Here is a 14194-nt window from a genome sequence, read left to right as displayed (position 1 = left end):
TGCAAACAGTTAGAGTGATTTAATAATATTCAACCCAGTGTTGAACATGAACATGGTTGTAGTAAAGAAATACTGCAGTGATGAACCAACATACAAGCTCAACAAAACCTGGATTTTCTGTCATATTTTAAAGAGATTGCGGTATCTTATTTCTTCTTATCTCAAAAAAAGCATGCTTCTCTCAGACTGCAGGCTTACTTCTGGTTCTTAGAGCTTTTAAAAGTGGAATGGCAGGAAGAACCTTCAACTGCAAAGCCCATCTTGGGTAGAACCAGCTCCCAGTTTGGTTTCAGAAAACAGAGATGCTCTCTGGTTTTAGGATTAGACATTTAGTGTTACTTTGTGGTTAAAGTTTTGAGTTAGGGCTTGATTATGTGAGCCTGAACCATCCCATAGTTATTTTGCTATAAGCTCAGGTTTCTGGGGGAATTTCATGATGACTGAGTACTTTTCGACTCCCTGTTTTTACTGCCTTGGTATACATTACTGTATGTCATTAAACGTTGTCTTGTCTCACCTTGGGGTATTGTTCTGTTTATTGCTTCTGGGTATTTCTTTTCCTTCTGCTTTCCTCTTTACCCAGCACCCTATAGAGATTGAGGGGTGGTTAGATCATTAATGCAGTAATGTTTTCCAGATGCTGGAAGACGACATCATTATTTTTGTGAAGAATGAATTGAAGACGATCCACAAGGTTTTGCGTCAAGATTACCCAGAATGGGCAGAGAGACAAATGGAAGATGAGGAAGTATTAGCAGGTGAGGATGAAGAGCGGAGGAGAAGCAGCAGAAATGCAGTTTTGAAGATCACATTAGACTTCCTCAGGGGAATGAAGCAGGAGGAGCTGGCTGACCGACTGCAGAGCAGTAAGAGGATTTTTCTAAAGATTTATGCTAGATGAAAAAAAAACATTTACTAATGTGTCAAGAGATCTACAAAAATGCATTCAAAAACCTGTTTGTTGTAGAAATAAGTGGCATCTCTAGTTTATAAATACTTAATTGATATTTTTGCCCTTTTGTGCCTTTAGGAACTCCCATTGTAGTTTGTCAGAAACAAAAATCTGCTTTAAAAAAGAAGTTCCAGTGTGTGTTTGAGGGGATTGCTAAAGCAGGAAATCCAGCACTTCTGAATCAGATCTACACAGAGCTCTACATCACAGAGGGAGGGACTGCAGAGGTCAATGATGAACATGAGGTCAGACAGATTGAAACAGCATCCAGGAAACCAGACAGACCAGAAAAAACAATCAGACAAGAAGACATCTTTAAAGCATCACCTGGAAGAGAACAACCAATCAGAACAGTGCTGACAAAGGGAGTGGCTGGCATTGGGAAAACAGTCTTAACACAGAAATACACGCTCGACTGGGCTGAAGACAAAGCCAACCAGGACATCCAGTTCATATTTCCATTCACTTTCAGAGAGCTGAATGTGCTGAAAGAGGAAAAGTTCAGCTTGGTGGAACTTGTTCATCACTTCTTTACTGAAACCAAAGAAGCAGGAATCGGCAGCTTTGATGACTTCGAGGTTGTGTTCATCTTTGATGGTCTAGATGAGTGTCGACTTCTTCTGGACTTCAACAAAACTGAGAAACTGACTGATGTTACGGTGTCCGCATCAGTGGATGTGCTGCTGATAAACCTCATCAGAGGGAAACTGCTTCCCTCTGCTCACCTCTGGATAACCACACGACCTGCAGCTGCCAATCAGATCCCTGCGGAATGCATTGACAGGGTAACAGAAATTAGAGGGTTCCCTGATACACAGAAGGAGGAGTACTTCAGAAAGAGATTCAGAAGTTGGTGGAAGGCACACAATATCATATCCCACATCAGGACATCACCTAGCCTCCACATCATGTGCCACATCCCAGTCTTCTGCTGGATCACTGCTACAGTTCTGGAGCATGTGCTGAAAACAAGAAAGTGGAATACGATGCCCAAGACCCTGACTGAGATGTACATCCACTTCCTGGTGGTTCAGGCCAAAGTCAAGAAGGTCAAGTATGATGGAGGAGCTGAGACAGATCCACACTGGTGTCCAGAGAGCAGGACGATGATTGAGTCACTGGGAAAACTGGCTTTTGATCAGCTGCAGAAAGGAAACCTGATCTTCTATGAATCAGACCTGACAGAGTGTGGCATCGATATCAAAACAGCCTCAGTCTACTCAGGAGTGCTCACACAGATCTTTAAAGAGGAGAGAGGACTGTACCAGGACAAGGTGTTCTGCTTCATCCATCTGAGTGTTCAGGAGTTTCTGGCTGCTCTTCATGTCCACCTGACCTTCATCGACTCTGGAGTCAATCTGCTGGAAGAAAACCACACAACCTCCAGGAAGTTTGAAAGAAGAGAATCTAACGAGAAATACTTCTATCAGACTGCTGTGGACAAGGCCTTAAATAGTCCAAACGGACACCTGGACTTGTTCCTCCGCTTCCTCGTGGGTCTTTCACTGCAGACCAATCAGAATCTACTACATGGTCTGCTGACACAGACAGGAAGTAGCTCACAGACCAACCAAGAAACAGTCCAGTACATTAAAGCGAAAATTAGCGAGAGTCTGTCTGCAGAGAAAAGCATCAACCTGTTCCACTGTCTGAATGAACTGAATGATCGTTCTCTAGTGGAGGAGATCCAACAGTTCCTGAGTTCAGGAAGTCTCTTGACAAATAATCTGTCTCCTGCACAGTGGTCAGCTCTGGTCTTCATCTTATTGGCATCGGAAGAAGATCTGGATGTGTTTGACTTGAAGAAATTCTCAGCTTCAGAGGAGGCTCTTCTGAGACTGCTACCAGTGATCAAAGCCTCCAACAAAGCTCTGTATGTAAATGTGTGCTCGCTTCTTTAATTTTAAAATGCTGATTATAGTTAACAAAATAGCAAATGCTCAATTGAAAGAACCCCCCCCCCCCCCCCACACACAATATTTTAATAGGTTCTAGCCTCTAATAGAAACTCTTATAGAAACTCTAAAGCTATTGAATATAATTTTCATCAGCATTCAGCATCCACGGTTAAGTATAATATACTTTCAATATATCACAGCATTAGAAAGTGTCAGAGTCTCTGAAACATTTGTGGTTGTAACCCTTATCAGATGGAAGAAAAATGTCAGAATCAATATAAATTCTTGGCTGTTGTGATTTTCAGTGGTCTTCCCCCTGGTTTACTAGTCTCGGTGGTCTGTGCTCTCCATTTCTAATTCATGTTTTTTTGTCACCAGACTTTAACTACATCATTTTCTTTTGTCAGTAATCATAGCTGAGTTTTTACCTCACCTTCAGTACAGAAACTGTAGCAGAGAAGTATAAATCAAGTCTTATCGGACAAGAGCTCCTATAAATTACATTTTACTCATACCTTTGCATCCAGAGCCCAAAAAATTTCATTTGAAGCCAGCATTTCAGTTCATTTCCATGGCAACGTTTTAACAGGGATACGGTTTTATACTGCACTCTCTGAAAGATAAAATCCAGCGTTATGTTCCACAGGTAAAAGCATATAATAAGAAACCTTCCCCTTCTGGAATCTTTGTGCAGTATGTGATAAAGGTCATTTTAAACTGAAACACAGACTTAAAATGCTATATATTTATTTCTGATATAACTTTTTTAGTTATCCATAAATTTTTGTCAAACACCTAGATATTTCCTTTGTTTTTTGTCTGTTCCAACAAGTAAAATAATTTCTTGTGTGAACTCCATCCTAGTCACTGGGAGAAAGGGATATAAGAATAACTACATGTATCACACTATGGCATGTAGATGGAAGGAGGTGGAGATGTGTCCATCAACCTTCTACATGAGAGACAACCAATTCCCATACCCCCATACCCATCATGAACATGACTGTGAACAGAATGAATATAAAACTAATATTGTATGTGTACAGACCATAAATATGGAGTCCAGATGTGTTTGTTGCTGCTGGGCAGACTGACCGCTGGGAACCTCTGAGCTCTTGTCCACTCTGTGGAGGAATCATGAAAAAGAGTAAAAATAATATAGACAAAACATTTTGGCCAGGTTTTTGTTGTCTGTCATTACATATGATTTGTAATCACTTTAAATCTTTTCTCTCTGAGAAACTAATGTACAGACTTGACTGCAGCAATGTTTTGCTATGTGGACTACAGTATGTGATGAATCAACAACTGATCCATAACTGTGCATTCAGAGTGCTAACTAGGAGCAGAAGGAAAGAACACATTATGCTTCTCCAAAAGTTGATTCTGTTCATCTGGATGTAGAGTTTTCAGTGGGAGAAACGTTTCATCACTCATCCAAGTAACTTCTTCAGTCTCAGCTGACTGCAGGTTTCCCCAATCTTATAAACAGTACACTTGCATAATGACTGAAACCAGCCCACTGAAGGAACAATGGGCTGGGAGATTTACTTACTTGGATGATTGAGCATGCATCAACACATTATGCTTCTTATACAGTCCCTGTACTGGTGTTTTGAATGTTAAAATAATTTTGATGATTTTTAAAGCATGATTTGATCATTCTGGTTCTTTTTCAGTAGAACCAACCACAAAGCAAACAAACAAAAACCTAGCTCTAAGCTGGAAAATCTAAACACAAAACACTACATGAAACAAGAAACTTAAAACATGGGAAAAGAAACCTGAAACCTGGAAACAACAGGAAGAGAAGCAGACAAACTGAAAATAGACACATGTTAATGGGAGGAAGCAAAGCAGAATAGACTAACACAGGACACAGAGATATCAAAGTAAAACAAGAAATAGACAAACATGGAAAAAATGATGACTAGATGTAACACAAGGAACACATGGGAAGCACAGCAACAAAACCTAAAGGCTAGAAACTATCAAATATATAACCAGAAATGAACTACATCAAAGGATATTAATAATCAAAAACATAAACACTGAGTCACTAGACCTGGGACCTTGACAAATAGAACTTGTTTTTTCTTTCCTAGACTAAGTGTCTGTAACCTTTCGGAGAGAAGCTGTCAAGCTCTGTCGTCAGTTCTCACATCGCAGGCCTCTAGTTTGAAAGAGTTGGACCTAAGTAACAACAACCTGGGGGATTCAGGAGTGATACTTCTGTCTGCTGCACTGAAGAGTCCACAATGTGAACTGGATGCTCTCAGGTCAGCTCAAACAATATTGAGTTTCTCTTAAGTGACAGAATAAATTGGTTTAAAATTTTAAGAATAAAAGTCAACTTTTTCCATATGTTACTGTATAATAATGTTTTTCAGTATTTGAGAGTCACATTAAACATTAAGGATTTATTCAAGGCTAAATATTGCTAAATCTAGTATATCTAGTAATTCCATAATGACACATTAATATCAGTATTGTTATTGTCTGTGTTTGTTTCTAATTTTTCAGACTGAGTGTCTGTAACCTCTCAGAGGCGAGCTGTGAAGCTTTATCCTCAGTTCTTGGCTCACAGTCCTCTAGTTTGAAAGAGCTGGACCTGAGTGACAATGATCTAAAGGATTCAGGAGTGAAGCATTTGTCTGTTTGCATGAAGAGTTCCTATTGTAAACTGGAAACACTCAGGTCAGGATTAAGACTTTTCGCTGACTGCTATTTAAATGTGTAATTATAGTATTGCAGAAACACTTAATCCCAACATTTACCCTTTATTTACATTTGTCCAAAAAAGTATTCAAATCATAATTTATATATAAAATTTATTTTATATTTTTATATGTTTGTTTGTTGTTGTTTTTTTAACACACTGGTCAGTTTAGAGTTTTACAATTTCAACAATAATAATTTCCTGCTGAAAAGAAAATGCCCAAAACACAAGTTTAATATAATTTAATGTATTTAATTAGGTATGGTATCAAGTTATGGTATGGTATCACTTCCATTAAAACCCTTGCAAAACATCTTATTTCATCATGTAATCTGCAGCTCTCTTTTGGATCACCTGCTGATAGTGTTTATTCATTTGTCTTTAGGGATTTGCTAGCTTAGCTTAGCTCATAGCCGACTATCTAGCAAACTAGCATGGACTTCACCTATCTCTCCTGAACTTTCCTGCTCAGTATGTCAGATGTTTAGTTATACCTCAGCCTCCTGGCTAATACAATTATTAGTAATAATTGTAGTTATAATAAATGTAGCCCCTTTGCAGCTATAGAAGCTGTGTGTAAGGAGAAGGATTTTAAATTCAATTCTAAATTTTTTCTAGAGCATGTGCACCAAAAAAAAAAAAACCTATTTCTGACAGTGCAATTTAAGTTCCCATGAACTACACAGAAAGTCATAAAGTCAAACCTGACTTTTAATAGCACCAGCAAACCTTTGCAAGTGCCTGTAGGAAAAAAGATCTACATTTCCCACTTCTGATTCTCGGAGGTAATGGTAGACATGTGGTAGTTCTTGCTGACAACATGATGACTTGTATTCCAACGTAGGAAGTGCTATGAACAGCTATGATCAGATTGGCAAAGTATGTTCCTGGATTATAATGTTTTGTTGTTGTGTGCACTTTTTTATGCAGTTTTTGCAAAGTCATTAGTGGAAGGAAACTGCAGCATAGAACAGGCTGAATGCATGATGTATGCAAGTATGAATCCTCCAGTTTCATAGTCAGAAAAAAAAAATATTGCTGTAGTTTATTTGGTTGCAATTATTCTGGGATTTAAAAAATAATTACGTAAATGGGATAGCAGACACTCCCGTGGGTTTAGAAGGGAGAAAGCCCACACTAACCTTTGGATTCCAGTCAAAAACCTACAATTTCAAGAGAACGTGCAGCTAAACGTATCACTCTTGGTCCAGAGAAAACTACAGGGAGTGCAGAATTATTAGGCAAGTTGTATTTTTGAGGATTAATTTTATTATCGAACAACAACCATGTTCTCAATGAACCCAAAATACTCATTAATATCAAAGCTGAATGTTTTTGGAAGTAGTTTTTAGTTTGTTTTTAGTTTTAGCTATTTTAGGGGGATATCTGTGTGTGCAGGTGACTATTACTGTGCATAATTATTAGGCAACTTAACAAAAAACAAATATATACCCATTTCAATTATTTATTTTTACCAGTGAAACCAATATAACATCTCCACATTCACAAATATACATTTCTGACATTCAAAAACAAAAACAAAAACAAATCAGTGACCAATATAGCCACCTTTCTTTGCAAGGACACTCAAAAGCCTGCCATCCATGGATTCTGTCAGTGTTTTGATCTGTTCACCATCAACATTGCGTGCAGCAGCAACCACAGCCTCCCAGACACTGTTCAGAGAGGTGTACTGTTTTCCCTCCTTGTAAATCTCACATTTGATGATGGACCACAGGTTCTCAATGGGGTTCAGATCAGGTGAACAAGGTGGCCATGTCATTAGTTTTTCTTCTTTTATACCCTTTCTTGCCAGCCACGCTGTGGAGTACTTGGACGCGTGTGATGGAGCATTGTCCTGCATGAAAATCATGTTTTTCTTGAAGGATGCAGACTTCTTCCTGTACCACTGCTTGAAGAAGGTGTCTTCCAGAAACTGGCAGTAGGACTGGGAGTTGAGCTTGATGATACCAACCCAAACCAGTACTCCACCTCCACCTTGCTGGCATCTGAGTCGGACTAGAGCTCTCTGCCCTTTACCAATCCAGCCACGGGCCCATCCATCTGGCCCATCAAGACTCACTCTCATTTCATCAGTCCATAAAACCTTAGAAAAACCAGTCTTGAGATATTTCTTGGCCCAGTCTTGACGTTTCAGCTTGTGTGTCTTGTTCAGTGGTGGTCGTCTTTCAGCCTTTCTTACCTTGGCCATGTCTCTGAGTATTGCACACCTTGTGCTTTTGGGCACTCCAGTGATGTTGCAGCTCTGAAACATGGCCAAACTGGTGGCAAGTGGCATCTTGGCAGCTGCACGCTTGACTTTTCTCAGTTCATGGTCAGTTATTTTGCGCCTCGGTTTTTCCACACGCTTCTTGCGACCCTGTTGACTATTTTGGATGAAACGCTTGATTGTTCGATGATCACGCTTCAGAAGCTTTGCAATTTTGAGACTGCAGCATCCCTCTGCAAGATATCTCACTATTTTTGACTTTTCTGTGCCTGTCAAGTCCTTCTTTTGACCCATTTTGCCAAAGGAAAGGACGTTGCCTAATAATTATGCACACCTGATATAGGGTGTTGATGTCATTAGACCACACCCCTTCTCATTACAGAGATGCACATCACCTAATATGCTTATTTGGTAGTAGGCTTTCGAGCCTATACAGCTTGGAGTAGGACAACATGCATGAAGAGGATGATGTGGACAAAATACTCATTTGCCTTATAATTCTGCACTCTCTGTATAGAATCTGACATTGTTTTGGGAAATGTAAAGACTGATTCGATATTAATTTTAGCCATCTCCAATCTACATAACCCGTTGTCTTTACTGATGATATGAATTATAATTTTACCAAATCTAAATGTATCCTTAGCCGGTAGTTTCAGGTTTCCTTCAATATTGCCTGCTCTGACAATAAAAGACAATTGACGATGGATGCTGGTGTGTCTACCTGAAAATGTTTAAAAACATAATCATCAGTAACCAGAGTTGGTTCCTTGACAGTTGTTGTTTGAGTAGGGAGAATGTTCTTTTCCTTCCGTGCATCCCCCAATCAGCTGTCTTGGATGGCCCTGCTTTAAGCAGTTTCCATTGGAAGTATCTTTTTGGGATAAAGTAATTGTTCGTAGGACATAATCTGATTTCTGGGGTATTTGAGGAGGTCTTGTGTTACTGGAGGTCCTTTTGTCTGTTTGAAATAATCTCTTTATGAATAAAAAGGAAACTGAATTTAATAGATGAAAAGTATAGATGTAATTGTATCTGAAATAAGAAAAAAAAAGAAAGAAAGAAAGAAAGAAAGAAAGAAAGACCTCCAGTAACGTATGAATTGTTGTTTTGTGTGTCTGCAGTCTGTCAGGCTGTCTGATCACACAGGAAGGCTGTACTTCTCTTGCCTCAGCTCTGAGTTTCAACTCCTCCCATCTGAGAGAGCTGGACATCAGCTACAACCATCCAGGAGACTCAGGAATAAAGCTGCTTTCAGCTGGAGTGAAGGATGAAGGTTGGAAATTGGACACTCTCAGGTATGGAGAAAATGTCTTATAGAAAATATATTAAAAGTGGACCAAATATCCATTTCACCTTAATCAAAATAGATGTGTCATTAACAGACTAAAAGCACCAAATAATCTACATATTAAAATTTGCTATAAATTAGATGTAAAACTATATCTTTAGTACTGTTACATCTGGGATAATAAAATCCAGCTCTAGTTGGGTTGTAAAACATTTAAAGTTCCAGAATAAGGATTTCTGATTTTGTTAAACACTTTAGAACAAAAATAATTTATTTTATAAAACTAAAAACAGAATTTAATTATGTGCAAATCTCATAATCCCACATTTTATTCACAGTGGAACATAGAAAACAGAGGTGAGAGAAGTAACAAAGAACAAATACTTTGTTGTACCCAAGTAGAATTTTCAGGTATCTGTACTTTACTTCGAATCTTTTACTTTTACTCCCTACATTTTTAAGCAAATATTGCACTTTCTACTCCTCGCATTTTTAAAACTGACTTGTTACTTTTGGTTTAACTTTTTTTTTGAGGAATTATTGTTTCGTCATTGCAAGACTCCAAACATCAAATGGGTTTGAGCCTAAACAGAAACACATGAAAGGCAATCCTGTCCTATTAATCACCAGCAGATGTCACATGTGGCAGAGTCTGGGGTTAAAGTGGGTGGGTGGTTTTTTGGCACAACACCAGAATTGTATTGAGGTGCATAAACAATCTGAAACTCATCTCCAAAGTGACATCTGCTGGCCAATTTGGCTATCACCGCATCTTGATAATTCTTTTCTTTGAAACAATGATGGAGACAAGCCCTGCACAATTCCAAATAAAACTACCAGACCGTTTGTAATAGGGATCAGCACATCTTTTAGCGAAATCTCTATTCAAACAAGAAAAGAAAGTATTGAGACTGTACTGTAATAACTACACAGGTTTATTGCTCTTTTGGGGCTTAGTCAACTTTTTTTTTTTTTTGAGGTTTGGATGTGTTTGGTTGTTTTTTGGGAGCTTCTGTAATCAGGTTTGCTTTATGCACTGTTCAGCAATGCTAGAAGCTGGTATAGCATTAGCTTTGATTTTTAATCAGTTTAAAAATATATATTCAAATGAAAAAAAGACTAAAGGTGTTTTCCTTGTTTATTAAAAAAAAAGGGTAACATTTATTATATTTATATGGACTAATTTTGACCAATCGTAACAGTCAGTTTCACGCACTTTGACCTGTACACTTTATAATCATCATCTGAACCATAAAGAAACTTTCCTGAACTTTAAACTGCTGTAAATGGTTTATCATGTAACATGTTGTTTTACTGAGTTTGGAGTTTTGGTTTTGGTTTTGAACTTTCAGATATTTTAATGAGTTTGAAACAAGAGAGTGAGGATAGACAGGACACAACCTTTTACCTCAAAAAGAAATGGGAAGCTGAACTGGCCATAACTATAACAGAAGGAATGGGTCAGTATGTGTGAAATACAACACAGCACAACAAATTCGCTGTTGTGGAGGGAATTTTGATGGAAAAAATTGACACGTTTTTTTCATTACACCCAATATTAAAAGTAAACAGATCTCAAGTCCACAGGAATGTTGGAGACTATGTGGAGAAACAGAAGCAGACCATTCACATGTATTCTGGAAGTGCATAAAAATTAAAAAGTATTGGGAAGACCTTAAAATGACCATGGATAATATTCTGGGATATGCACTCCCAAACACCTGCCAAGTGATGTATCTTGGAAACATAAAGGAACAGATACAAAAGGAGGACTTATATTTAGTAAAAATTATTCTAGCCGCAACTAAAAAAGCAATTACAAAGAAGTGGTTACATCCAGACCCTCCCACTCAACGAGATTGGATTAGTATTGTAGAGGGTATCTCAGAGATGGAAAAAATAACATTCAATATCAGATTGATGGGATGTAAATACAATGGACAATGGAGGAAGTGGAAAGCATTCCGAAGTGGCACCAAGAAAACAACACAACAAGAAATGCGAATGGAATAGATGGAAAATAAATGTAAACTCCAGCCTGTTTGTATGTTTGTTGGTTTGTAATTTTCTTTACTGTGTTTTTTTTTTTTTTCTTTTAATGCTACCTAAAATTAATTTTAAAAAAATTAAAGTTGAAAAAGAAACAAGAGAGTGAATGGAGCTCACAGAGCAGTATCTCTCTTATCTATATGGCAGTAATCATTCGAATACGATATTTATACAATATTGATTTGATTACACTTTTGAGTCCAGTTTTAAGTGGTTGCATAGTCTATGTTGGTTACACATGCACATGTAATTATCTCAGTAGTGTTTGATAAACACCACCTTTTTATTGTGGTACCACTTACTTTTTGAGGTCATTTTTATTCCTAACCCAGCTTTTTTGAGGTATGTTGCTATCAAAGTGAAAATGAGCTAAATTTATTTTTCCTAAATTAGAGCACTTTTTTAGACTATACATTTGATATGTTTTCTATGTTCCATTGTGATTAAAATATAGATCTATGAAAGTTAATAATTATTGCATCACTTTATTTATGTTTTAAAAAACTTTAAAACTTTTTGGACAATCCAGTGTTTACTGCCAACTTACCATATAATTTCACACTGGCCTGTTATAAGCACACATCTATCCCACGTGAATGTTTACATTTTCTATCGGTAAGCTTTTTTTTTTTTTTTTTTAGAGGAATCCAGTAAATATGTTTACTATTTGCCATTTCCATTGTAAATCCCAGTTAAAATAAGGGGGGGGGGCGCAGGTAGTAATGTGCAGATTGGAATTAAGTCGTAACATCATCAAGTACTTTTTCTTCCTCATTTTGTGTTGTCCAGTCAGGGGAAAGAATCATGATGATGACACAATATTTTCCCAATTTAAAGTGTTCTTCTATGAATGCACCAGTTATTACAACGGTGGACCAATGATTTGACTTTATAGATTTATCCAACAGCTGCTTCAAAAGACTGACAGATCCAGGATCAGTCCAAATCATCACCACTTTGATCCACATATGGATTGAAGTGTATTTGAGAAAATGTTGGACTGTTCCTTTATCAGTGTTTAACAGTATGTGCATGAGGGGGATGTAATGTCCATGTGTACATGCTGAAAGAGACTGTGCTGGTCTGACCCCCTCTTCTTTTCAGGGTGGAGCCTGCTGGAGTCCAATGGTTGACACCAGGTCTGAGGAAGTGTAAGTGTGTTTTTAATGTGATTCAAGTAAAAAAAGCCGTACACATTCAACTATCTTCAAATTGTCAAATCATTCATTCACATCTCTCATGTCAGGAGTCATCATCAAAGTGTCAATCAATGAACAGATGATGGATCAATAACTGCAGCTGGATTGTGTTTGTTCTCTCCATCAGATTCCTGTCAACTCACAATCGACACGAACACCGTAAACAGAAAACTCCAACTGTCTGACAACAACAGGAAGGTGACACATGTGGAGCAGGTTCAGTCATATCCTGATCATCCAGACAGATTTGATGTTTGGTTTCAGCTGCTGTGTAGAGATGGTCTGACTGGTCGCTGTTACTGGGAGGTCGAGTGGAGTGGAGAGGTTTGGATAACAGTGAGTTACAGACAAATCAGCAGGAAAGGAGGCAGTTATGACTCTGCATTTGGACACAACACTCAGTCCTGGAGTCTGCAGTGCACTAACAACGGTCCTCATTTTGCCTGGCACAATGACAAAACAATATCCTCCTACTCAACCTCCTCTGTCTCTAACAGAGTAGCAGTGTATGTGGACTGTCCTGCTGGCACTCTGTCCTTCTACAGAGTCTCCTCTGATACTCTGATCCACCTCCACACCTTCAACACCACATTCACTGACCGTCTCTATCCTGGATTTGGAATCTGTGCTGCTTCCTCAGTCTCCCTGTGTTGATTTTAGCATTGAGGTTTTACAGACACAACATTAACCAAAAGATCTAAGGAAAAGGCCGATAAGGCCCCAGTCACAAGGCTTAGAAATTGGTTTGTGACCATCTGGCAGCTACCAATCAAGAACAAATTATTATTTGAGTTAGGAGTAGTTTCTGGAGGTTTACAGTTGCTGGGAAAATTATTGCTTGTGCCCCAGTCACACGAGCTTAGAGACCAGTCTTTGATCCCCCTGTCAGTAGGCAAAAACGTGTATTGCCTAACCGGTTGCTTTAATAACACATTGCTGTGGTTGTGGTTTTGAATGTGTCAGGTGTGGTGAATCTGTACACAATTATTTTCTGAGTTATACTTAGAGTACTAATGTGGGAACTTCAACATTTTGTGCTATTTGGATTAGACTGCCTACTGACATTTTTGTTTTTGTGGTGCATCCTGTCATATTTGTGCATTCCAACGTGAAAGTTGAATGAAAATGGCATTTTAATAATTTTTGTGACTAAAACTGTTTGTTAAAAAGCATTCTATGTAACAGGAGTGCTCTGCTTTTTTAAAATTCTTTTTAAATTGTATTTTTAACTAGCTGATATTTAGACCATTTTTGATGCGTTTGTTCCAAATTTCAGATTCAGATTCATCTTGATTGTAAGAAAAAAAAAAACAGGTTGTTTTTTTAAAATATATATATATTAATGTTCAAACATTGCTTCATGTTTCAATGTGTGGGAAAAAAAAGGCCTTACTATGGCTAGTTGACCATTTTAAAAATATGTATAAATCTTCAAAGAAATCTTCAAAAGTACTTGATATATGTAGCTGAAAATGTAAGCAATGACTGTAAATGTTAAAATCCTGCAGAATAAAATTTGCATACAAATAAGATAGTTGAGCAGGATATGTTGTAAAAATTGGCTGATTTCAGATGAAGTTACACTAAAAGATTCTACAACAGGACACCTAAACTGCTGACGTGTCAAATCTGCATATAGACTAAGCCTTTAAATTCTTTTTGTACATTTAATAGTTACTAACAGTCACCGCTGTGGCTGTAGCTAAGAGAAGAGATAAAACCTGCACTTTATGCATTAACGAAGTACTCAATTGTAATCCATAGATTATCTCTTGTTGCAATGATAGTTATGTCTAACTGACTAAAGACCTTAAATCACACACTTCTAACACTATATTACTCTACAGTGCTTTACC

At 37.8% G+C, this 14194-nt stretch overlaps 1 protein-coding gene across 1 annotated transcript; it reads left to right on the top strand.

Moving 5' to 3' along the window:
- Window positions 1-637: 637 nt before the first annotated feature.
- Window positions 638-13868, top strand: LOC113027904 (NLR family CARD domain-containing protein 3-like). Its single transcript, XM_026177728.2, has 7 exons — window positions 638-866; window positions 1031-2825; window positions 4956-5129; window positions 5374-5547; window positions 8924-9097; window positions 12244-12290; window positions 12466-13868. The coding sequence occupies exons 1-7, from the start codon at window positions 638-640 to the stop codon at window positions 12990-12992; spliced, it is 3120 nt and encodes a 1039-aa protein (XP_026033513.2). The 3' UTR covers window positions 12993-13868.
- Window positions 13869-14194: the final 326 nt, after the last annotated feature.

The sequence above is a fragment of the Astatotilapia calliptera genome, chromosome 23 (genome assembly GCF_964374335.1).
Source record: "Astatotilapia calliptera chromosome 23, fAstCal68.1, whole genome shotgun sequence".
In the NCBI taxonomy this organism is placed as follows: Eukaryota; Metazoa; Chordata; class Actinopteri; order Cichliformes; family Cichlidae; genus Astatotilapia; species Astatotilapia calliptera.
This window is presented reverse-complemented; position numbering and strand designations above follow the sequence as displayed.